Genomic DNA, 25610 nt, shown 5'->3' on the forward strand with positions numbered 1-25610 from the left:
TTCACCACCAAACCCCTTTCTCAGTATGGCTCATTAGTTCTATAATTAGATAAGAAAAGAATGAATAAGAAAATAAAAACATTATTTTCAGGACATGCTATTTTCATAGGTTTGTGTTGTACCATATGACACTGATAGGAGTATAAAGAGAAGAATTTTTGTAACTCTTGTTTTTATGAACCAAATTGCTTTCTTTTTGTGTATTATTATCTAAGAAGGGGAAGTGGAGAGTATCATATTGGATTGCCTCAAGATTGTCTCTTATCTGTAACGTGAATAAAACCTAAGGTACACTTGGGTGAAAATAGAAGAGTTTGACCCACTTTTTCCACAGCGTATGTCACCCCATGTGCGAACCAAATTCCCAAATTAGTTTCTTCCATTTTTTTGGCTTTCCATGAAAAATGAAAAATAACTAGAAACACGAAGAAAAAAAACACAGAATTCCACACCGCGCCGTTTGTTTTTGTTCACTATTCTATGATACAATAATATTCTCCAGATTTTAATCCAATAATGATAGGACTGGTTTAGATCCTATAATATTGGATGAATACTTTTTCGATTGGAAGAAATAAATTTTTATTCCAATAATAACTGTAAATACCAAATAAAATATAAATAGTGAATGGAACCCAATATCAATTTAAATATTGTTTAGCAATAAAAAAAACAAATGGATATTGAAATCCTTCCAAAAAGCCCATATGCTTTGGCTTTGCCCCCACAAGGCAGGAGATTTAATTTGCTCCATCCAATTCCCGAGCTTGGTTATGCTCAACCACGCGCCTATAATTAGTGGTGCATTAACATCTCCTCCAAGGTGGTAAATCTTAAACCCAACCCATAATTACAAGCAAAATCCCAACTACAAGATAGGATAATACATGTCAAAGACTCAAAACCAGATTTTCCCTCACCTAATGATTGAAGATTAAAAACAGTGTTTGCTCTGTACATTAGAAAGTCAATTAGAAGATATCCAAAATTAAAAATTCAAATTTACCACCGTGTATTAATGATTGCTAACTATTGATGTATGTAAAATTCACGTTCAGCGTTGACTGGCAATTAGTTAATTAATTACCTGATAAGCGAAAAATCATGATTTTGGTAATGGCCAACCTTCCAAATTAATTTGGTAATTGGATAAACAACAAGCTGTTACATGTATCATCCATGAACATCTTCTTCTCTCAAGGCTTTGAGCCAAGTAAATGAATTACGACCCTAAACCCAATCCAACCTAGCACATGTTTTTCTTATACTTCAACTCTGACTCTCTCTCTCTCTCTCTCTCTCTCTCTCTCTCTCTCTCTCAAGCTTTCTCTCTCTAAATTTAATAAAGATACCAAATAGCATACCCCATTGCACACCTCACACGAGCACACACCCACACACCCACGCACAAATACCCACATAAAAACTCCCACCCACTCTCCCTTTCCTTCTCAAATACAAAACCAAAGCCAAGAAGAAGACAGAGCTCCCCCTTTTGGCCAGTGAAGAAGCCCTTTGGGTTCCTCATCATTTCCCATAGAGATTCAGGAGAAGATCTCTTTCAATTTTCATACCCAGAAAAAGAAACACCCTATTTCCTCAAAAATGCCCACAAAGCCTTAAATTTCTCCTCATACCCACTTGCACAAGCATTTCACGTTCAAATTGAATTGTGGGTTCGGATAGTAAATGTTTTAGATGAGGTGCAAGAAGCACCTTTGCGACCTCACCAGCGCCGTCGGTGTCTGCTCCTCTTGCCTCCGGGAACGCCTCACCGCCCTCATCGAGGCCCAAACCAAGGCCCAGGCCCAGGCCCAGCTTTCTCGGCTCCACTCCCGGACCTCCGCGCCGCCCGATGAACCGAAGCGCAAGTCAGACCCGAATCCTCCGCCTCTCATCTTCCCTCGCTCCGTCTCCCCCTACGTTTCTCGAAGAAAATCGGACGACTCCACGTGGCACCACAACCACCGTCTAGATCATCAAAACCAGCAACAACAGCACCGTATTCGATTCTACAGTACGCCCCAGGTGGGCCCCACCTACAACAGCGCCACCAGCGCACACCATTGAAGGGTCGTGCAGGAAGACCAAGACCAAGTTCTCGCTCTTATCGAGCCTTTTCCGGTCCAGATCCGATAAGTTTTGGTCGGATCCTAGTTCTTCGACGCTTCAGCCCACGTCGTCCTCCTCGGCTTCGTCGCCGTCGTGGTTCTCGGCGATCTTCTCCGGAAAACGACGGAATCGATCGAAGCAGCTCTACGCCGACGAGTCCAACAACACCGGCGGGCAGAGACCTCGCGGGTTGTCGCCTGATATAACGCCCGATCCCTTCGAGGACTGCGAGCGATCGCGGTCAGGCAGCGGGGACTCGTCGGGGGCGACCCCGGAGTGGAAGCGTACGCCGACGCTGGCTCCATCGTCGACTCGGAGGACACGTGTTGGCCAGGGGAAGAACAACGTCTCGGGTCTGGCGTTTTGCCTGAGCCCGCTAGTTCGGGCCAGCCCGAACCGGAACTGGGGCCAGAAGGGGTTGCCGCCGGAGTTCGCCGGCGAGATTCGGGTTGCGGCGGCGTTTTGCAAGAACCGGTCGAGGAAGCTGGTGGATTTCGGTAGAGCCAATCCTAACCGTTGATCGTACTGACCATTGTTGTGCTGTTGACAACCACACTGTTGTTTATCGCGTTTGTCTGTCGAAAGTACGATTTTGCCCCCTTCATCTTTTTTTTCTTTTTCTTTTTCAAATTTTCTTTTTTTAAACATATGGATGGTAATTTAAAAGGGAATGTTGGCTGTGTCTCTGTACACTAAAAATGTTGTTGCTTGTTGGTTACCCACAAGATAGATTCTTTTTGTTGTATAATTTGGAACCTTATATAATTTTAAATACAGTGAGTAATTTTTTAAATTACGCAATTGCCCTCCTATCTCTCTCTCTCTCTCTCTCTCTCTCCTCTCTCTCCTTTTTGAGTTTGGGTCTGAAAGTGGGAAACGCCACCGCATTGTGGGAACCATGGGGGCTCATGCGGCTGCTCCGCACTGGAAAAGCACAAGCTGACCCAATGGGGTGGGGCCAGGTGGTTCAAATTTTTGATCAGTGGCTGGTGTGGGTACCACGCGCCCACTTAGACTAAGGTGGCATCGTGACAATTGAGAATCAGTGTGCTGGTGGGGCCCACAAAACGCTGCGTTGTGTTGTGTCATATTGATATTGTTGCGTGCGTGTGTTAAATTTTTTAATAAATAAATTTGGTGAGTCTGATGATCGGATTCAGATTTTCGGATGCTTAGGAAGGTAATAGGGTATTGACCAAAAAAAAAAAAAAAAGGGAGGTAATAGGGTGGGGCCCTACGTGGGTTTTACATCGGTGGGACCCAATGGAACGGGCCTCGCCTGACCAAATATGCAGCTGCTTTGTTAACGGTCATGGCTCATGGGAAGAAAACATCAAGGGTTGGTTGGGGGATCTTAAATCTTCAATATTGTCCCAATTCCCAAATTTTCATATACTTACTATAAGTTTACACGTAGGTTTGTAGTCACAATCTGTAGTTTTCTTTTTATTTTTGGTTACTATTCAATACATTGTTCGTATAATGTTGTATTATCAAACAATTTCACCTGTTATGTTATCGATGTAAATTACAGGACGAGTCATTCGAACAATAGTCGTGTAACCTAATCATCCTTCAATTTATTCAACCTAATATTTTTTTAAAAAAAGTTGGAGGAATATAAGGTGAGAAAATAAAAATGAAAATCACAAGGTTCTTTTTTTTAATTTTAAAAATTGTGAATAAAAAGCTTTGTTTAGAGTTGGTGTGGTTTCCTAGAGAGGTAGATTCAGTACGGTCAATGTCCTTTTGGCTTTTAAAAAAAATGAAGTTTTGTTGGTGGTGGTACTTTTCAGTCGGCCTTTCCTTTTCATCGGGTGGCCTAATTATTTGATTAGAAGTTTTTGTTTTGGACCAGTTTGTTTTTGATTTGAAGTCGAAGCACGAACTGCTTCATGATGTTCCTTTGATTTTTTCTTTTGTGACAAGTTAAAATCATGGGGATCTTTTTGCTTTTGTTTCCTTTATTTGAAATTGATTTTCTTCTTTACTCAAACTGAGCAAATCATTGCAAACCTAAAAACTATGAGAAATCTCACGACTCATGAAGAAACCTTATGTCACTCTGACGAAAGAATGATCGCAATATTTCATATAGAGGATTGTAACAAGCTTTGATACTTTACAATAAGATGTCGTTTCTTCTAAAAACAATTATTCTTTGATAATAAAAAACTAATATCTTCAATATTGTACTCGAATGCTTATTTGTCACAGTAGTTCTTAGTTTACCAGTATTTCTCTTTTTAATATTGAAAAAACTTTATAATATCAATTATAATCAATTGATAATTAGTTTCGAACCTTCTTCCAGTCTGCAACCCAACTCGTGCCTATTAATTTTTTATTTTTTTAGTCAAACGTGATTGAATTTTATTGATGATAAGAAGAATAAGTATAAAAACTGGACTATGTCCTAGATGATTAGGCGGACATCTCTACACATAAGGATATGACATTCAAACTAACTCAGCAGCCTACTCTCTCAAACCATGATAACGATGGCTTGATATATAGTGCAAAATGGGCACCCGACCATTAAATTAAAGTTTAGCATTTTTGTCAAGAAATATGAGATGACCAAACGTTTTTCTGAGTTCCAATAAGAAAAGATCGAGAATGTTATAATTGTAGGCCAAATTTAATGTGGTAGACTGACTCTCACATTCCATGTGCCACTGATTTATTGCCAAGGGCACAAATATTTTCACCCACATTGCTACCGAATAATTAAAGACTTATCCAATTTCCCACTTTACTTATAAATCTGTCCCCTGTGAATCTTGAAGCAATCCCATTTGAATTATAAATCTGTTTTTTTCGCATCCAAAGGCGATAGAAATTATAAATCCTGTTGATTATGTTTTCAAAGATATAATTGGATTTAAAAAGTCTCATGAAGCATGAAATTATGGATTAAACATGTGTGATGTGAGTTGGTGAAACAATAATTTGTGTGGCATTTGGGTCAAGATGATTTAATTGCTTTTAACTGTACTATAAATTATTGACCTGAATAATTCAGACCTATCAACCCTAAACTTACTTCATTAATACTTCAATTCTTTTCTCTTGTCAGAAATTTAGGTTGTTTTAATTGTCCTTAATTCACATTCAATTCACTGAAATTATTCAATACTGAATACTAAATCTCAAAAAAGTGTCCAACTTTCAAGTGGTGAGGGTTGATGGAAAAATGATCGTATCCTTGATTTATCATAATCTTTCTTAATTACATTTAAAATGGTCGAACCTTTGATCTATCATAATCATTACACATTTTTCTCATCCTCACTTTACTTAATCTCAAGGATTTTCTTAAGACCGTATTCTTTGGTTACATTGTAAAAGACCTAACCCTCGACATATCCTAGTGTTAACTCATTTTTCCACTCTCCTCGCTACTTAAGCTTAATTCGAAGAGCCTGCGCGGGTCTAAAATACATCTCTTTTGTTTCATGATCACTTGATGAGCCTAACCAGAAGATGAATTTAAGAATTCTTCTTCTTAATATATATTTTTTATATTCTCGAAGGTCAACACTAATACAATGGGAGCCTACCTATTTATGGCACACCCACCATTGACGTAGCACTTGATGAAAGTAAAATTTTCTTTGTTTACAGAAAATAAAAGGAAATTTCAGTTCATTAATGGATCTCACCATCCATGGACTGACCATAAATATTGGTCAGTCAGAAACTTGGGGCTGGAGAATGTTAGAAGAATTACAATTCTCGCATATACAGTGAAGGAAAAGAGATGGCTATAGAAGAATTTTTCGAAAGCTAACATTGTTACAGCAACCATAAGCATGCACGTATATGAATATGAGACTTGGTGTTTTATTCTGACCCCATTTAACATTTATGATTTATTCCATGTGTCATCCTTGCTCTCCACTTTCAACTTTAGGACCCAGAGATTGATGGCTTTTCTTTACAAGATTGGCGAGCAAATTAATTAGGGGACACAAGTTAGGTGAGCTTGGTCTCAAATGGAAGACAGACAGAGAGGGAAAAAGTGAGGAAATGCAAGAGAAGAGACATGGGTGGTGTATTTTTGTTGAAGAATTTAAAGTCTTTTATTGGAAATTTGACAAAAATGATACAATATATAACGAGTGGTTCCACTACTAATCGTACCGAGATTTTTTTAATAAAAAAACTCAACTACTTCTCCGCTAATGAAGGTCTTATTAGTTTGAAACGTGCATAAACTTGTTTATATACTCCAAAAATATCATTTTCTAAACTCTACCAACATGAAATCAAACGGTCTCCGTCGCTCTCCTTGGAGACATATGTATAGTCAACTACTAACATGCTATAAATTATGCGCAATGCATATGCATTATACCTTGACCTATAAATAATGACCTAGTTCTAGGCCAGGCCCAGCAGAGACAATCATACAGATGAGAGAGAGAGAGAGAGAGAGAGACAGAGAGAGAGAGAGAGAGAGAGAGAGATGCATCCTACAGTTGCCAACTTGCCAATAGATTGTAACATCTCATTCAGCAATTAATTTATGTAGTTGCTATCAGTGACGGACTCAAGATTTTGAAGATGTGAGGTGAACGTAAGCGATAACTGATGATTTAAAAAAGTAATTCATCTGCAAGAGAGAAGCCATCATATATTTATTTGCAAAATATTTATCAGAAATCTATTGGATTTTGATATTTTGACTTGCGAAGATATTTTGCTTGTCAAATTGAATGAGAAGAAGTCAGTGAATTGCCTGTGTGAATTTCTTCACCTTTCCTAAACTCAGAAGGGCACAAAGAAGAGGGAGAGAAAAAGGGGATGATGGGAGAAGATGGATGGGATGAAGGAAGACAAATTGAATGTGTATCTCTAATTTTTATTTATTTACTAGCATGTTTACTTACAAGTACTAGGTATAGGAAATGTTCCAATTCTTCACCTCACCTATGTTTACTAACACATAAAGTCGGATAGTTGCTTGACCTATTTTGTAAAATCTCTCTCTCTCTCTCTCTCTCTCTCTCTCTCTCTCTCTGAATTGGTTTTTATTCTTCTTATAGGAATTGAAAATGAGTTGTATGGTATAAGTTTTGGTTATTTGTTGATAATATATTAAAATTTATGGGTGAGCTTGTGCTATTATTTTTGTGTTGTATTGCAATTACTTCTTGTTGTTGTTGTTGTTGTTTTTTTTTAAGTTTTTATTTATGTATAAAGATGCATTTGAGGGTAATGCTCATTACTTTTATTGACTAAGTGTATTTTTCTATGTTTATTAATGAAATTCACTAGTACATTCGAGTTTTTAATGTAAGTTTCAACTGGTCGGCTTTCGAATCCTGGATCCACCACAACATGTGGGTCACACCTTAAAATCTGTAATCACATACCTTTAAAATCATGAATTAAATTAACTTGTGAGGTGGGGGGATTACAATTTTAGAATTTCCATTCATGTGCTAAATTCTTTATTTTCCCATTGCTAAATTCTTTGATTCATTACTTCACCCAATTCATGATAAGTAAAAATGCCATACATGGGTTAGAGAGAAAGGGAATGAGGATGGCTAAGAAGAAGCACAAAGAAGATGGTTGGGATGAAGGAAGACAAATTGAACGTTTATTCCTAAATTTTATTTATTTATTGGGCTAGAATAATGAAAAGAGTTTAGATAAATTAAGAAGCATAAGTCAGGATTTAAATTACTAATTATATGTATCATTGGATTAATTCAAAGACCTTTATTAGAGCACTTCCACCCGTGTAGGCCAGTATGGGCAGAAGGCCTCCACAGCCCCCAAAAACTAACTCCAGCAGTGAAGGCCAACCCGGGCAAGGAGTGGGCTCTATCTAAGGCCAAGACTTGCTTGGGATGCTGTCTGGGTTTGCTGATGTCAGCATGACATCAAAGACCAATTTAAATACCCAAAAAATACAAAAAATTCAAAATAAAAATAAAAATTTCTTCCACCTATGCATGTTCTTCACTTCCTACACCAAAACTCCATAAAAATTCCTCTCCTCATATCTCATGTGAATAGTATTTGTCTTTACTTGGCATGTCAATGGATGGAAAAGCAAAATAAGAAAGGGTAAGGAAATCACTATTCACATAAATAGTGTCTACCCTTACTTGGCCTTATCGTTTGCCATGACACCATAGGTGGAAGTACTCTTAGAGAGATCCTCATAAGTCCTCATTTAGGTGAGTTAGACTGATATGCAGATTATTTGGAAAGACATAATAACATTTTATTGAAGTGAAAAATCGGAACTCATATAAATGAATTTCAAATAAGAGTGTTGCTATTTCCACCCCATATATATATATTTTTTTTATCCATCTTATTTTTTAAAATTTAAAGACAAATTTTCCCATATATAGTAGAATCAAACTCCCAGATTTTCATGAACATGGTGATTGGAATAAAAAATTGAAAATCGTAGTGGGTGCGTGTGTAGAGTAGATTTTTGGGATAATTTATTTTGGTTGGAGTGTGAGAGACAGGGAGAGACACGGAGACAAAGAGAGATGGCCATGGCATGTGGATGATGACGGATGGGAGGGGGTGGTGGTGGGTGAGAAGGGTTCATCTTAGTTATTTTAAATTATTTTTTGTATTTTAAAAATTACTAATGATTAAAAAAGAGAATTTGCTTAAATAAATAATTAAAATGTATTTTAAGAATAATAGTGGTTGAAATATTTTTATTTATTTTTTATATGGTGGTGGAAAGATAGATGTGTGAAAATAGCAGCACTCTTAAATAATCGGGGCAAAACTTTGTATTGTTGTTGGTATTCTTTATTGGCGGCCTTGGTTACTGTGGACTGATCTGGGTCCAATTTTCTTGCACGAACCAGTTAACAAGACGTCAAAACCAGCTTATCTTATTCATCCACAAATTGTGTATTTTAAAACTTGGATATATATATTTTTAATCAATATAATTGTTTATGTTTTGTTAACGTTGGACACAAAACATTCATGCCCTAGAAATTGAAAACCTAGTGGTAATCTATTAACTAGACATTATTTCACAACCAAATACTATTGCATTCAATATTCACACCAAGGGGATGAGTTGACCATGGACTAAGCAGACTTTCGATCTTACGTACAACAACAGCACAAAAAAAAAAATCAAAATCAAAATCAAAATAGAAAAGCATATAGTAAAATGATAAAGTCAATGTTAATAGACAATAGAGATATAATATGTGCATATGTCAATGGATTAAATTTTGATTTAAATTCGATATAACTAATTTGGGATGGATTGAGATTCTTAATCCTATTATGACCAAAATTCGATAATTCATTAGCTTAATAAATCAAATATGGATTATAGCTGAACCAATCAAATTTAATTTAATATTTTTATGTGCTTTTAAGAATATTATATATGTGTGAGTGCATTGAGAATGCACTTAAACTATTTAATTATAGAAAAAGAACACAATAAAAGAAATTCGATACTAAAGAGATTTTAATTATTTCTAAGTCTTAAAATGAATCCGATAATAATTCGATATGAATTTGATGCTTATCAAATATGGATCAATAAGTTCAATCCAATAATCCAAATATGATCGGATTTGGGTTGATGCCATTTTTGTGTGAATTTGATCCATTTATAGGCCTACAAGTACACAACTAACAATCATTATTATCTAAGAGATTTACACATAGGTTAACTTCCACCTTAGAGCACTTCTAGCGGATCTGTTTTGTCAAGGCAAAATGGAGCCCAGATTGGGTTTAAGCTTCCGAACAATGAAAGGCAGTTCGGGCAAAAATGGCCCCCAATTATCCAGGCAAGTCCAAAGGCAAGAATTGCCTGAGCTGCTTAGATTTGCTGATGTCATGCTGACATCAGCGTAATGTTAGCAACCAATTTAAATACAAATATATATATATATATATATAATACCAAAAAATTCAAAAATTTTTATTTTTATTTTTATAAATACCTGGCCATGTACTCACTTCCCACACCAAAAATCCATACAAATTTATCTCATCATATTTCATGTGAATAGTGTTTGCCTTTACTTGTCATGGCAATGGTGGAAAAGCAAAATAAAAAGGATAGTGCAGTCACTATTCACATAAATAGGACGCTCTTACTTGCCCTTACCTTTTGCCATGGCACCGTGGGTGAAAGTGCTCTTACTCGTCCCTCATTTAGCTCATCTTCATTTGTATAAATTACTAGAAGTACTCATACAATTGAGAAACACTACTATCAACGGTTCACATGAAAAATGCTACTATCAACTATTCATGTACACGTAGGTGACTGATAACTTAACACAAAAACTCTAGTGAAATCTATCAAAACCCTTTCAGTTAGGACCAAATACTACAAGAAGTCCTCTTTCATCTTAAATAAGAAGGGAAAAAAAAAAGTAAAATAGCTAACTCTTATCCTAGGCATTTGTGGAACATATGGGCTATGCTAAGAACATGTGTATAGTTTTTGCTGGTATGCTTTCTAAAGTCTCATTACAGAGGTCTTTGTATGATCAAATATTACTTTTAACTTCCAACAATAGAACTATCTTCGCCTCAATAATTTAGAGATGCCCTAATCCAAATCAAGCGAAAATTGACCTCCTCAATTTGGAATATTGCCTGGCCTAGTGGTTTGCTTGCTTTGGCCTTTCGTTCTACATTGCCTTGCACTACAGGTTTTCTGTTTGTCTTGTATCTTTTTACTCTCTGTTTTTCCTGCTGTCATGTTTCGCTGGATGTTGCTGGCTGTGCTTTGTGCTCTTCCAAATAATTGGCTGCTCTCTGGTTTGTGGTTGGGGTTTTATTTTTCTGCTTGTTTGTTTCTTCCATCATGGCCTTTTTGCCATGGGGACTGGGAAGAGAGGCCTGCTCCCCTCGGTTTGTGTTTGCTTTGTTACTTCCGCTGGGAACTGTCCCCTTGCTTGTGTCTCCTTTCCGGTTAGATATATTCATTCATATACCACAAAAACGAAAAACATAAAAACCACAGATTTACATGAAACATGTACATTTTCCTTCTATCATGTTGATTTAGAGGCTACCTACTGCCAAATTTTCAGCCATTATTATACGTCGCTTGTGCATACGTTTTAAGCACTTTCTTCCTAACTAAAGCATCTGAAATCACTTGGCCCTTTCTTCCTAACTAAAGCATCTGAAATCACTTGGCCGGAAAAAAGATCAAGAACCGACACAGAGGTACGATCCTACATAACAGATCCTGCTCAAGTAAGATTGTGCTCTCTCTCACCCTTGTCATCAGTCTACTAAACCTAAAATTCAAGTTTAGACCGTAGAAAAGCTAAAATTAACTTAATTCTCAAAAGGACTATTTTACACTACGTGCAGTTCAAATGCAAGTATAAGAGGATCTGAATGACCAATTACATAAGAGACTAAGAGACAATAACACAACTCCATCCCATGATTGTTTCTATAATTCTTTATCTATTTCGACATTTAATCATCTTAGATGACCATGACCATAAATATTACAGTAACAAAATAAAAAAATGTGATTTCAATGACATCAAAATATTTCTATAACCAATATATAAGTTGTATGGCGTTGATCAAAGTCTTAAAAAGACAGCTGCTATAAATAATCGAAAAGAAAAATGTATTCCTGTGCATTTTTATTCAACCAATCAGGCAGAAGAATCATTGTGTGATTCCCTAACACCAGTCTGCCTTCTTCTTACCTTAGAATCATCAAGGTAGTTCTGATAAATATAAGTGGCAAAACCCCAAATAGCCAGAAGCATAGCAATTATCTTGACACCGTCCATCTTGTCATGGAAAATTATCACAGCAGCTATAGGAGTAACAGCCAAGGAAAGAGTACTAATTACGTTGGAGAAGAGAGAAGAAACAACGAAAATTAATCCCACAACACCAACAGAACAAACTTGCCAAGCCACAGCTGTCCAAACTAAGGTCATCACATAAGAAACTCGTCCCTCGCCAAACTTTTCCATTTCCCCATGCAAAGTCCTCCATTCCCCACTGGCAAAAAGACCCACAGTTGCAGCACAACTGGCAACCAGTGCTGTATAAATTTGCATTTCCAAGACCACAGAAAAGGTTTCCTTCTTAAGAACTTTTTGGAAGGTAAGCTGCATGAGGGAAAGCAGAAGAGAGTAAATTGCAGAAGCTCCAAGGGTACAGATGAATCCAAGGATATGTTTCCACTTTGAGACTCCTGCTGGTCCACTGGAATCATCACTGACAGCAATAAGAGCTGCTGAGAATGACACGATAATCACTGAATTAAGAATCAATGCAGTGAACTTCTGGGAGTTGATGAAGTACGAGAAAACTGCATTGAAAGCCAATTGAGTTGCACAAATGAGGGAGTAAGTAGAGGCAGATAGGTACAAGAGTCCGACAGAATACAACATGTTGTCACAAGCCAAGAGCACTCCAAGGGCAAAGTAAATCAAGGCAAGTACTTTAATGGAAGGTGGGGCTGAAGAAGTTGATGGATCTTTGGATGAAGGAATAAAATAAAGTGGGATGAGAAGAACTGGGAATGCTGCAGTTTGGACAAGAGTGGCCATCCACTTACTATTACCACCCTGGTCATAATAGAATCTCCCAAGTAAAACCGCAGCAGCCTGCCCCACAATGAGGAAGAAGATGTTGAGTGCCACCATAAACCACCATTGACAGCGGCCAAGTTTGACAAATTGTGTTTGCTCTATGACAGTTTCATCTTTGGCTAAAATCGATTCTTGGCTATCTGTATTTTTACATGTAAACAAATTAGCTTCCTTATGGGTTTATCAAATTATCATAAACCAAAAATTAAAGCATTTGAACCTGGGAATCATGAAACATGTAAACCGAAAACACAACATCTATAAAGAGAGTTTTTCTCTACTGGTAAATGTCATAGCCAAATTTCAGATAGACATTATTGGTCGAGAGGCAAGACCTCATTTCCTTATACTTACAGTCAGCATAGACCTTTAATGATCTTTGAAAGAATATTACTTACACATTACTGCGTATTTAAAGGTCTCCTGTATCTCTTTTTTTGTAATTGCAAAAGCATATGCACGCTTCTATCAGGTTAGCCAAAACAAATCACAAGCAGGAAACCTTGGGAATGTCCTCTTCTAATAAAGGTGATTCGAGGATTCAAAACAGAACAAAAAGGCCTTCTTTTTTATATTACTTTTTTGCTCTTACAATACACAGAAGAAAAATGAAATTTTCATGCCCAGGAGGAGCATTTGATGCATGGATATGATCAACTCTAATCAATAAACATGCACGCAGTTAAGCATATCATTTATAATCACTACCACATATTATGTTGCAACAATATGCCTGTGGAAATAACCATAAGGTCAAGAGTATATCCCAAATAAATAAAAAAGACAAGGGGGGAAAAGCTTAGTTGAAAGCGAAGAATTGGGCCGTTTGTGCCATAAATTCATGCCCAACAAGCTAAAAGCACGATGGACTCAAATCCTCACCTAACCAGCTAAAGCATATATAATAATCATCAGAAGCACACAAAATAAATAAATGAACTAATTTGACGAAAAAATAAGTCAAAAATCGAAATCCAATTGAACTTTTCAAACCCGCAAGTAACCAACCACTGAAAGCAACCAAATACTACGAAGAATAAGCATGTGTGAAGATTCAAAGTGAGTCAGTGACAGATTTTAACCGGAAAAAAAAATCTGAGTGCCCAGAATTCAAGATTGCATATTCTGTTCTTCTCATAAGTTTCTCAGCAACCAAACAGAACCTCATATTTTGATTAGTCTGACGAAAACCCAATAACATATCGATCAAAATAAACAAAACCCATGTCTAATTTCACCTTTAATCCTTAGAATTCAACACACAAAATCAAAAACCAAAAGAAAAACAGAGAGAAAGAGAGAAAGAGACCTGGCATGGCCATGCTTCTTAAGGTTTGCGTGACTGAATGAAAGACTTTCAAGTCTAGAACCCACCAAGCGGTGGCCGGTATTGTTAAGAATGGAACAAAGAGGTTTTTTAGTGGGTATTTACTGTTGCGGCTGCGTACTTTCACGATTCCAATTTTCAATCATGTAATTATGAATTTATTTATTTTTGTGTTCTTCGAGTGGTTTAAGGGTTCAAAAATAAAAATAAAAAGAGCCCAAGGTTAGAGGTTAGAATCGTAAGATGGTTAACATGAATCAGATAACCGGGGTACATACCTCTCCACCATTCAGATTCTGCCTTGTGTAAAGACATCAGAAATCTGCGGCCAAAAAGAAATAACACGAGAAATTTGAATTGCCCTATACCCAAAATGTGTCTGAGGAGTGAGAAAGTACAGATTTATGTTATGCTACTATGTTTGCTCCCAAAATAAGTACAAGACTGGAATCTATGAAAATAAAAGGGTATTCTCGGTATTTGGCGGGGGCCACAGCACAAACAAATGTGATATCTGGCTCGTGTTTTGGTGGGATATCTGATTTGGGGTTGGCCCAACCAAATGTGAGTGTATTTAGGTTTTTTTTTTTTGGGTGGGAAAATCTTCGAAATTTGGAGTTCACGAGATGAAAATGTTTTGTAATTAAAAAAAAGTTACATCTTAAAAAAAAGTACATGTATCTCTTATGTGATTATAATACAAAGAAAGTAGAAAAGATTTTAGTAATGTGACATGTGGATGATGTGCTACGAGTTTACTCAAATTATAATAAGTGTACAATTATAAAAGTTAAGGGTCTATTTAATTCACGGAATGAATTATTTAGGAATGTATTTCCCAACCTATTCAAAAGCTTGGAAATACTAGAAAATGATAACTAGGAAAGACCTTCTATTTTCTTTCACACATTTGGTTTGTATAGTAATATAGGAATTGAACTTTGTTCCCTTTTCTAATAACACCCTAATTAACTAAAGAAAATCCAATAATTTTTATGATTTCCATGTTTAAGGTATTTAATTTTCAAGAATGTACTCATCAAACATGAGAATGACAACTCATACCCATTCCCAAACTTCTAAACCTTGAACCAAATGTAAAAGGGAAAATCTTAAACTCAATACACATGTTATGCAAATAAGAGTACTGTAGTGATACAATGATAAGGACCAAGTTTTGCACAAATTATAGTGTGTTTACAGTGATGTCCACTCAAATCATAACACACGTTCCTGCCCAACATGATCCTAATTTCTATGGATAATTCTTCCACATACGAAGGTTAAGATTTTGATTAACATTGGCGAGTTTCCAAGACTAATCTTGAGATTTTCTATGACACCAATTTCTAAGGAAAGAATAAAGAAAAGAAAACCGTCTACTTACCTTACTTATATTGAGGATACCATTGTGACACTTTCTTGAGTCAATTACCCATTGACATGTATTTTAACTTTCTGACATGACAATGCAATTTTTTCACATGACAATGAATGATAGGCTTGGATACCACCATGGTAACATCCCCGTGTAAGTTCTTCCCACTCAAAAGAAGTCGAACTTGAGATATCTTTCAACATTAAGAAGATTAGTACCGCTAAACTAAGAGCTAGTTGGTTAAAATTAAAACTCAAAACAGAATCCTTCTTAATTATTTTCTTTTCCCCCTTGAACTTTTTTCCAAGTTCGCAGGTATGGATAAAATATTAGAAACAAAACCAAATTTAACACTTATCTTATAGGGTGGAGAAAATATAAGAATATTTCAAAACATAAAATCATAGAAATCTATTAAAATCACTTTGCAAAACAAGACGTCTCTTTTAATTACTTTTAATTTTGTCTGAGTGTTTGTGATATTCTAAGCTTAGCCAAACAGTATAAAAATCCTTTAAATCCAAACACAAAACTCCGAATGCTACAGTAACTAAGCTTTACAGACAGTAGGATCACCGAAGCATACAAGGAATGGGGTAAAGAAGTTGAATAAAAAAAACCCACGTAAATTAACAAGCACATCCGCCCGACTGTGCCTGTGACTGTGATGAATTTGCATTGGATGACTTGAGGTTCACATCAACCATATCCTCTTGCTTCGTCGAAGAAAGTGTTTCCATGCCAGGCAAGGCAGCTGCTATCTTTCGGAACAGTGCCTGCAATCGGATTAATGAAAATTAACATAATGACGTGTCCATCTGCAACCGAGTAAGCATATCAAGTGACCTTGACGAGGGTGCAGTGTTCTCAACAGTTGTATCTTGATCGACCCCAAGCAACATATTCATACCATTAAGACATTACATTACTATGATATAACTCATTAAAGATAAATGTGACTCACCTTGATATTGAAGCCAGCCTTGGCACTAGTTTCGATGAACATAACATTGAGCTCACGAGCTTTGGCTTCTCCTTCCTCTATGGAAACTTGCCTGTCCATCCACAACATGGCCTATATATGAGCACCGGAAGTGGCAAGAAAAATCAGATGCAATAAGCTAGCCTAATTGACAGTGAGATACGACCTGAGGGGAAAACTTGTAGTATTACCCTCCTCGTTCCCATCTACAGTACCAAACATGTATTCAGCATACATGTTTTACGAAGGTACATCCGCACAGCTTGGTTTAGAGCATCTTCTTCTAGTGCTCAGATTGGTCAAGCACGCAAATGAAATAAATAGCATGCAAAAGATGCAACAAGTCATCATTCTCATGAAGACCACGTTTGCATGACTAAGGAACTAAAAAGTGTAGGAAACAAGAAAATCAACTGTCTTCACAACTTACTGCAGAGAAGAAAGCAGATCACTACCTTTTGTCTACAAGATCTGTTTTGTTTCCAACAAGTACAATGATAACATCACTTCCCCGCTCAGTGCGAACCTCTTCAATCCACTTGGAAGTGTTTAGGAATGACTGCCTGCCTATACCATAAGAATGAGCCAAAATTGAAATTCATCAAACATTGAACATAAGACCCAGTGATTTAATTAGAAAGAGATGAAGTTCAAGCTCAACACAGTTACTTTTGACTAGATTTTTTTTTTTCAAAACAAAACAAATCCCTCACAGATGGGACTCTTAACAAGAGCTTCCTCAAAAGGATATTCACAAAGTATTTGAACAGCTGGACTAAATTTCAGGTCCAACAATTTAGAGAGAGAGAGAGAGAGAGAGAGATCATACTTGCAACATCATATACAATGACTGCCACAGAGGAATCCCTGATATAGCTTGGAATGAGACTCCTGAACCTTTCCTGCCCAGCAGTATCCCTGTTCAAATTTCAAAACTTTATGTTTCACGAGATACAAATTTTTTTTTACAATGTCAATCTTGTCCCAGGATGAGATAAGTATGAAAGCCCAATAATCACAGAGAGAAAATATGGAAACAAATCCAAAGCTTTAGAATGAATGTTCAAGAAAGACAAGTAAATGTGCCCCAAGTACTTAGAATCATAATGAGAGTACTAGTGACTTCTAAGAGGCAATCTCTTTAATAAAAGCAACCTAGTAACCACTCATTAAGTCCACAATAAATTAAAGTCACATCACAGAATGAGAACACTGAGCAAGCTCATGTATATAAGAAATCTAACTGTATACTTTGAAAAGGGGGTTCTAATCCATCAATTGAACATAAAACCTACGAGAAAACATGGTAACATCTACAGAAAAATAAACTAAAAAAGGATAAAGACTGACCAGAGCTGCAATCGAACAGTTCGATCTTCAAGGTACATTGTCTTTGACAGAAAATCAATGCCGATGGTAGCCTGGTCATCAATGAATAAACATATAAGCTAAGAAAGAGAAACTCGAACAAATAATTCAAAACATGTAAGTTAAGAATTGAGCATAGATAAATGTACAGTGCCAGATAAGTACATAAATGTGTGTGTGTAACATTACATCAAAAAAAAAAAAAAAAAAGACAAGTGTCTGCACATTAAAAGAGATGGATGACAACTAAATAAGTATTTTAAATAAGGAGCTGTTTTTCAGCCGTTATCAAATTTTGATGAAGAATGCATGTCATCCACTGTACAATTAGTCGTTCATATATAACATAATGGCTGAAAAACATGGTCTCATGTAAGAACTTTATTAAAGAATAACTATATACATGTATAATTATGTCAAAAGAACAAAGACATCCACAGGAATCCCAACAAAACTAAGAAAAAAGAACAAAAGGTAATTAGGATTGATATCTGTAGAGTGTCAGCAAAGAAAGACAAATGAATGACATTTGAAAAATCAAAATAATTGCGTTACAGAAAATGCATCCACAGGAACACCCACCAAAATAAGAAAAGGAAAAGGTGAAAACAAACAAACTTGTGCAACTAAGACAAAAAAGATAGATATTAAACCTAATTATTCCATTGGGAATAAACATTTAGAAACCAAAAAGTGTTGCCTCTATGGAATGATAGGTGAAAATCCACTGGTAGTACTCATAGCTCAATGGCAGAGCATTTGGCCAAAAACAAAAGGTCAGTGTTACAAATCCCAGAATGACATACCTGTTTAGTATTAGATTGTACTAACTTATATATCATGTTTATAACTAATGCCTTTTTCTTGTGGCCGAGGACCCAAATCATACACATATCCCAATCATCCATGCATATCCATAACATAGGTCCATTTTAGGTTGGCTTTGCATATATTCACTCATAAGCTTTTTATATAACGATATGTTTCTCAGCCGTTATATCAGATATGAACAGCTGGCCACCATTAATGGTTGAGAAATAGGTACTTATTTAAGGATCCTATTGCTGAAACGGAGGGTGACACCCTCCAATCCCCGTCGAACCCCACTTCAAGTTTTAATTTTGAATCTCAGCCCCACCCCATACCAATCCATGAACGATTACTGTTGCATCATTTGAAGAAAGTCATAAGCAACTGGTTTAATTCTTTTCCCTACTCCAACGTAAAAGAAAAGAAAAATCATAAACTTCTAATATTACAAAAAGTTATTAAGGGGGCCAATCCTTACCATGGTTATGAACCTCACTTCATTAGAACATTTTCAGCTCCCACTCAATGTCTGTCCTTTATTTATTTTTTCACATGCAGTACTCCAAGCAATACATCTTTCTTTGTTTTTTTTTTCTACACAACTCTCCTTTGTTATTAAAACTTTACGTACTACTTCAACATAAAAAGGAGAATGCTGTAATGTACTTGGCACTTGGCAGGCACATTCGAACGGCCGTCACATAAGGCCCCACATCAGCTTCCACAAGAAAGTAGAAATACTAGAATTAAGACTGCTCAACTGTAGTACAGAAATCAGTGTTTGGATTCTAATAATAGCAGTACCAGCTCGTGGTTCCACACAAAGATTTGGATCAGCATTTATTCACAAATTTCACAAATATGTACCACAACCATAAAAGTCTAACAAATGTAACGAAATTTCAATAATCCGAAGAATTCAAAATTTGATACCAAACATAGCTCATAGCTGTTAGATTGAAAACAAAAATCGCAAACGAAAGAAATTTCAATTCCATCATGAATTGGAAAACTCTATGCCAATCAATCGAAGACATTGTTGATGTTCACAGCAACTGTTGACAGAAATGAAACAGCAAAAGACTGCAAAGCTCGAAAAGTTGAAGATCAAAGAAATTGCAAAAGAATTGGATAGGGAAATCCGATTACCTGATACGTGTTGTCGAACTTGTCGTACATGAAGCGAGTGATGATGCTGGTTTTGCCGACGGACTGGTCCCCCAAGAAGACGAGCTTGTACTTGGCGAGTGCCGAAACGGGAGCCATGGAGATTTCGGATCTACGTGGATCGGATCGGGTTCAAGGTCGAGATCTCGCCAGAGATTTATCGGACAGATCGAGATCTCGGAGCCTCGTTCTAAATTCGCTTCGTTTGTTTTATTTTTCCTCGATTTCGTTTGGGTGCGTATTTATACGACGATGATATGTTGGCATATAGAGAAAGGGAGAAACAGAGACAGAGAGAGACTGTTTTTGCGCGTGAAATTGGTTTGAAGAGGTTTTCCCGAAAATAAATTATTAATGTCAAAAATATTCTTACACGGTTATTAGCTTTCTAGTAAAATGCATGGCTAAGTGGAAAGGGCCTTCATAATTTGGGTAAGAAACTTCCTCCCTAGTTTAGACGCTTGTATTTAGAAGAAAAATAAACATGCTATTTTGGAGGCCAAAATGCAACACATAAAGCTTATTTAAATACATTTTCTTTTGTCAACAAGATCTAGCCTTGTGAAAAAGAGTCTTTGACTTGCAACCAAATGATCTTAGGTTTGAACCCATATGGCACCAAGGTAGCGTGTATGTGTGTGAGAATCCTCTCATCCAACAAAAACAAAATTGATTTATTGGTTCACCAACTGTCTCAAGTGTAGGTCTCCTTGCTATGGCATCGGTCTCCAGGCATACCGATCTCATCGGTTAGGCATACTTGTAGGCTCCACCTTATAACTTGTGAAAAAATATATATTTTCTTTTAAAATTAAGAGAGATGGGCAACGGCCCACTATTAGCAACACCGATATCGTTCACAATTTAACCACCTACATAGCCTAGTAGGTGTAGAATTTATCACAAAAGGTCTCAGTGATATTAGTAGTATAATCACTCATTATATATTATATTTATTTTGTCAAGTTTCCGATGTGGGACTTTATATTATTCAACATTTTCATCTTAACTCTAGTGTGAATAATCTAACACTTAGAGCACCTCCACCCCAAAAGGAAAGGGCAAGGCAAATGCAAGGCAAGGTTTGACACTATTCATGTGAATAGTGCAGCCTTGTCTTTTTTGGTTCCACCACAAAGGGAAAGGGCAAGAGCAAATACTATTCACTTTACTTTATTTTATATTTTTTTATACTTAAACCATTAATTTTGATAAGCTTTTTAGATAATATTTTTGGTTGCCACATGTCACTATTTATTATAAAGTTACATTAAATTGGAAATGCAAGAAAAAAAAATGATTATGCAATAAAATATAAACAAATTGGAAATGCAAAGAAAAAAAAAATTGAATATGCAAGAATAAAAAACAGTTACATTAAATTGAATAGGCCATTTATTTTTTGATAAATGGAAAGTAGTAGAAAAATGAGAGTGGAAATTAAAAAATATTGGAAAGAGAAGAGTTGCATGAAGATTTAGTGTTGAAAGTGAATAAAATTGTTAGGTATTTATAGGGAAGAAATCCATAATTTCTTGATATTTTAAAAAAAAAAAATTCAATTTTTTTGCTATTTTTTCAGCCAAAAAAATCAAGGGCGTCAGATTTCTGCAAACAATTCAATCAAAGTGCCCAAGAAGCGCCACGTGACATCTTCCTATTGGTGTAAAGAATTTGATTTTCAGGTGACATCGCGTGGCGTCACGACGTGCGAATCGAGGGCAAGAGCCCAGTCCTGAGTGCCTTTGGGCTTGCCTAGGTGGTGAGTCCCAAAGCTTGCCCAGCTTCCTTTGCACTGGAGGTCCAACTCGGCCAGGGGGCTTGTTGCGGGTTAGTATCTTTGCGTTGCACTTGCTCTTAGCCTTTTATTAAAGATCTTATCTATAATTGGAGCTAATAATTACACATAACTATTCTAAAGAACCTAGCAAGCTAACTTAATACGAGCTTTTAGCCAATGAGGTCTAGCATAGTAAAAAAAGGCATTAATTTGTAAACTACTGGTCTCATATTCGAATCCCCATGACACCTTAATAGTGTGTGTGTGTGTGTGTGTGTGTGTGTGTGATGAACCTCATCCCCTTGTAGTTTAGGAGAGGAACTTACCTATACTAGAGATACCACCAGAAGTGGAGGTACTCTAGGGTCCGAGGTGGCCTGCCCTCCCCCACCCCCATATTATTTGTTCTCAACACGGTAAATGTTTGGGCTTTAGTTCATATATTTAATAATGCAAACCATATAACCATTCTAATGGCCCCCCATTGCAATCCATAATAACTTCATTTATAATTATTTGTAAAATGTTTGTGGGCTCATTACACAACTAACATATATATATATATAAAGGAAAGTATTAATCCTCTAATAACCAAACCAATGAGTCAAGGAAATAGAAAATAAATAGTTTAAAGGGAAATGAGATTTTACAAAAAACTTTTCTGTTTTGATACATGAAATTGAGTACAGAGTTCTAAAAAATGTCTGTTTTTCCTTATATATTATTGATTGTATGATTGATTTTCTCTTTCTATACTTGTATTACGGTCCCACACATACCATTCTGGCTCCGGCATTGAATACCATTGTGTCGTTATTCCAAACCAATCACTTATTGACATGTATTTTAACTTTCGACATGATAATGCATGATAAGCTAAGGATATCACCATGATGACATCCTCATTACATGTGAGTTCTTCTCGTAGTTTAAATTATCACTTGTATTTTAAATAAATAAATAAAGAGCTTTTACTTTATATCACCATGCAAGTTGAAGTACAAAGTTGGCACAAATCAGTTCATTAGTTCACCTTTAAAAATTTCTAATGATTGCCGGTTGCCCCAGGATCTATGCGACGTACTTGGATATGAGACCAGGGACATCTCCATATTTCGTCCCACACTATAATATCATTGGGAAGTATGTGTTGAACAATTAATCTCAAGTTATATACTTTAAAAAGAAATTAAAATCCAGTTTTTTTTTTTTTTCTATATTAAGAACCAAATTGATGAGCCTGACGACAAGGGGTAAGATGTTTTTGGTGCAGCTTTTACATGGTAAGTTGGTGAGGGCCAAAGATAAATATTTCCTATTATAAACCAATTTATTCATATCCTGGTTTCTCATCCTTGACTACGACTAGCGTTTCTTTCCTCTTTTCTATTTGTTATTTGGGTGCCGTATTCAATTCTAAATTATTTTGAACTCTTTCTTTGAGAGGAAGTTTAATTCTTTCATACAAACAAACATTCCTTTTTTGTCAGGACAATTGCTCCATTTGGAAAAAACCAGCAAACAAAAAGGTTACCAAAAGCTTCATAACCCTACCTTCCATATATGCACTCCATGGCTCATTATAAAACCCAGGCCATAACCCTAATTATTTTCACTACCCCAAAAGAAAAGAAAAGAAAATTAAAAACCTTATCTCATGGCTGTCTCTATGAAGAAAACCTTCTACTACAATTTTTTTCCCACCAAGGCCGAGGAACAGGAGGAAGAGAAAAAAGGCGGTAGCAGCAGTGGAGAGAAACAAATCAGCCGAGTTCTGATAGAAATGCATGACTTTCAGGACAATCAGCCGCCACTGCTACTAAAGCGTACCGATCCACGGGGCATCATAAAGGCGGTTTCTGTAAGCGAAATCCAGATGGGGATTCTTTTCTTTTCATTCAGTGAGACGTTTGAGCACATCTTTCGACATTGGACGCTGGACGAAGTCAATTTGGTCATAAGTGGCTACAACAAGTTCCATGTTTTGGTGAAAGATGTTACTGATCACGAAGAAACTGAGTACAGAAGTGACAGAATATTTTTCCAGAGGTTGCAAAACGATGAGTTCTATATTCTTGGGTGTTTGGATGTGATAAGAAATAGGTATCTCAGTGCTGGTGACGAAATTGGCTTGGCTTGGGAAAGGGATAGAAACGGAACGGGAATGTTTCTGTTCAAATTGTTGAGCAGAAGCAAGAGGGCGCCCGCAAACATCATGTTTTAGATTATTAAGAGTGTGAGTTTTATTTTTAACTCCTAATAAAGCATGGTGGATTTGGATTTTTATATGTGGTTTTCATGATTGTTTTGAGTTTGATGGATATGGAACTTTAGTAAGTGATGTTTCTGTTCTATGCGAATGTCTTGTTTTATATTTCAATGATGACTGATTTCTGTTTTCTCGTGTGTTTTTTTGCTAGCTAGCAAATATTAATTCTAAAAACCTGAATTCTATGTATAATCTATAATTTTGAATATAAGGAGCAAATCTTTGACACTCAAATATAGGGGTGGTTGAGGTTCGGTAACCGCGAATTTTTACCCAAACCGCAAATCGACCAACTATTTGATGTATGGTAATTTTGAAACAGTAAACCGACCGTTTTCTACGGTTTACCCTATTGCATAAACCGCAAAAAGCGCCGTGAATTAGCGGTTTAAAACCGCAAGTTCTTTTTGTGTCATAAAAATCAAATCTTCCATATTTTAGGCCTAATTTTGATGCTACTTTTGAAGTCCTTTTGATTTCAAGCATACTTTAACCCAAAAATATAAATTTACAACCTCAACTTCTCAAGTATATATAAATTCACAACCTCCTCAACTTCTCAAGCATTCATAACCTAAAGAAAATTAAAGTTACAATTCCAAACATTCCAATTAAAGTTAAACTTCTCAAGCATTCCAATTCTAAATCCTTTAAAGTTACAAACCAAAAGGAAAATGCAATGCAAAATGAATTAAAGTTACAACCCAAAGGAAAAATCCAATTCAAAGTTAATTAAAGTTACAAACTAAAGGAAAATGCAATGCACCAATGTTAGAAACTAAAGTTACAAACTCAAGTGTTGGTGGTGGTGAGTGGATTTGAAATGACCTCGTTGTATTGTTTGAGCACTAATGCTACATACAAAATGCGATTTTTTTTAAATAAAAAAAATATAGAGTTGCGGTTTGCGGTAACCGCAAGTTTTGAAAATCAAATACCGTAACAGCAATAGCAAATTAGCGTTTGGTTCTTTATACTGCAAATGCGATTCGGTTTCCCGTGATTGCGGTTCCATTGAGGTAAATTCTCGGTTGGTTTTTGCAGTTTTTCGGTCTAAAATGCCACCTCTATTCAAATCATAATTCGACCTTTTTTTTTATTATACAAAAGATATTGGAGGTGCGGAAAATCGAACACAAATTTCTTGTACAATGATAATTGCTTTAGCCACTTGAGATATAAGCCGTTTTTTTTTTCCTGATAACCCCTTGTCATAATTGTTTTTTCTTTGTTATAGAAAAATATGTAAATAAGGGAATTTGCGTTGGATATAATTCCGTATGGCATTGTCAATACATTTTGAGATTGGTGTACGAGCAGTTAATGAAAGCGCAAATAGCGGTCGCTAAACGAGTATACTATTAATGAAATTTACTTTTTAGTTTCTTTTATACAAGGACAAAAGCTAACGACCATTGACTAGGTTAGGTAAGTGCAGAAAAAAGAAAACGAATACTGGTTTGGTATGATAGTTAAAATAGCATGTTGAATTAGGGCTGAGCACAGTCCAGTTCGGTTCGATTTTCAAGTACAATGTCTAGGGGGATTGAACCAAACCTGGACCTATACAATTTTGGTTTGATTTGCCTAATTTTAAGTTTTAAATAGGAAAAGGTGAATAAGAGAGAATAAGAACATGAGAGAAATAGGAAGAAAGGAGAAAGGAGAAGAGATAGGGAAAGAAAGAGGTCAAGAAAAGAGAAAGATGGAGGCGCAACAAGAAGAATGGCTATGGTTCATCGAAAAGAAAAAGAAGCAAGGCCAGAGTTATCATTTAGTTGGTATAATAAGACTAAGGCATTGA

The 25610-nt window shown here is 36.2% G+C and overlaps 3 protein-coding genes across 4 annotated transcripts; 1 reads left to right on the plus strand and 2 right to left on the minus strand.

Moving 5' to 3' along the window:
• The first annotated feature begins 1363 nt into the window (after nucleotides 1–1363).
• Nucleotides 1364–2905, plus strand: LOC103331453 (uncharacterized). Its single transcript, XM_008234075.3, is given in 2 exon segments — nucleotides 1364–2058; nucleotides 2060–2905. Coding segments are annotated over 2 exon segments (933 nt in total). The 5' UTR covers nucleotides 1364–1698; the 3' UTR covers nucleotides 2633–2905.
• Nucleotides 2906–11592: 8687 nt separating this feature from the next.
• Nucleotides 11593–14488, minus strand: LOC103331454 (putative purine permease 11). Of its 2 annotated transcripts, none has more exons than XM_008234076.3 (2): nucleotides 14331–14488; nucleotides 11593–12865 (listed from the first exon to the last, which is right to left on the minus strand). In XM_008234076.3, exons 1-2 carry the CDS (start codon nucleotides 14365–14367, stop codon nucleotides 11772–11774), a joined length of 1131 nt encoding a protein of 376 aa, XP_008232298.1. In that variant the 5' UTR covers nucleotides 14368–14488; the 3' UTR covers nucleotides 11593–11771. The 2 variants fall into 2 exon arrangements, with proteins under 2 accessions (XP_008232298.1, XP_008232299.1); XM_008234077.3 differs by lacking the exon at nucleotides 14331–14488 and adding an exon at nucleotides 14035–14316.
• Nucleotides 14489–15816: 1328 nt separating this feature from the next.
• Nucleotides 15817–20044, minus strand: RAB6A (Ras-related small GTP-binding family protein). Its single transcript, XM_008234078.3, has 6 exons — nucleotides 19740–20044; nucleotides 17763–17833; nucleotides 17242–17330; nucleotides 16868–16979; nucleotides 16395–16485; nucleotides 15817–16206 (listed from the first exon to the last, which is right to left on the minus strand). Exons 1-6 carry the CDS (start codon nucleotides 19854–19856, stop codon nucleotides 16060–16062), a joined length of 627 nt encoding a protein of 208 aa, XP_008232300.1. The 5' UTR covers nucleotides 19857–20044; the 3' UTR covers nucleotides 15817–16059.
• Nucleotides 20045–25610: the final 5566 nt, after the last annotated feature.

This window comes from Prunus mume, linkage group LG5 (genome assembly GCF_029339155.1).
Source record: "Prunus mume cultivar Tortuosa linkage group LG5, ASM2933915v1, whole genome shotgun sequence".
Classification (NCBI taxonomy): Eukaryota; Viridiplantae; Streptophyta; class Magnoliopsida; order Rosales; family Rosaceae; genus Prunus; species Prunus mume.

Excerpts from the sequence above, each read along its gene's own strand:
- RAB6A (XM_008234078.3), bottom strand. The coding sequence starts at position 19,856 with ATGGCTCCCGTTTCGGCACTCGCCAAGTACAAGCTCGTCTTCTTGGGG. Across the intron at positions 17,331-17,762 it reads ACTGTTCGATTGCAGCTCTG|GGATACTGCTGGGCAGGAAA; the intron begins GTCAGTCTTTAT and ends AAATTTGAACAG. Across the intron at positions 16,980-17,241 it reads CATTGTATATGATGTTGCAA|GCAGGCAGTCATTCCTAAAC; the intron begins GTATGATCTCTC and ends CTTATGGTATAG.
- LOC103331454 (XM_008234076.3), bottom strand. The coding sequence starts at position 14,367 with ATGTCTTTACACAAGGCAGAATCTGAATGGTGGAGAG. Across the intron at positions 12,866-14,330 it reads AGAATCTGAATGGTGGAGAG|ATAGCCAAGAATCGATTTTA; the intron begins GTATGTACCCCG and ends GTAAAAATACAG.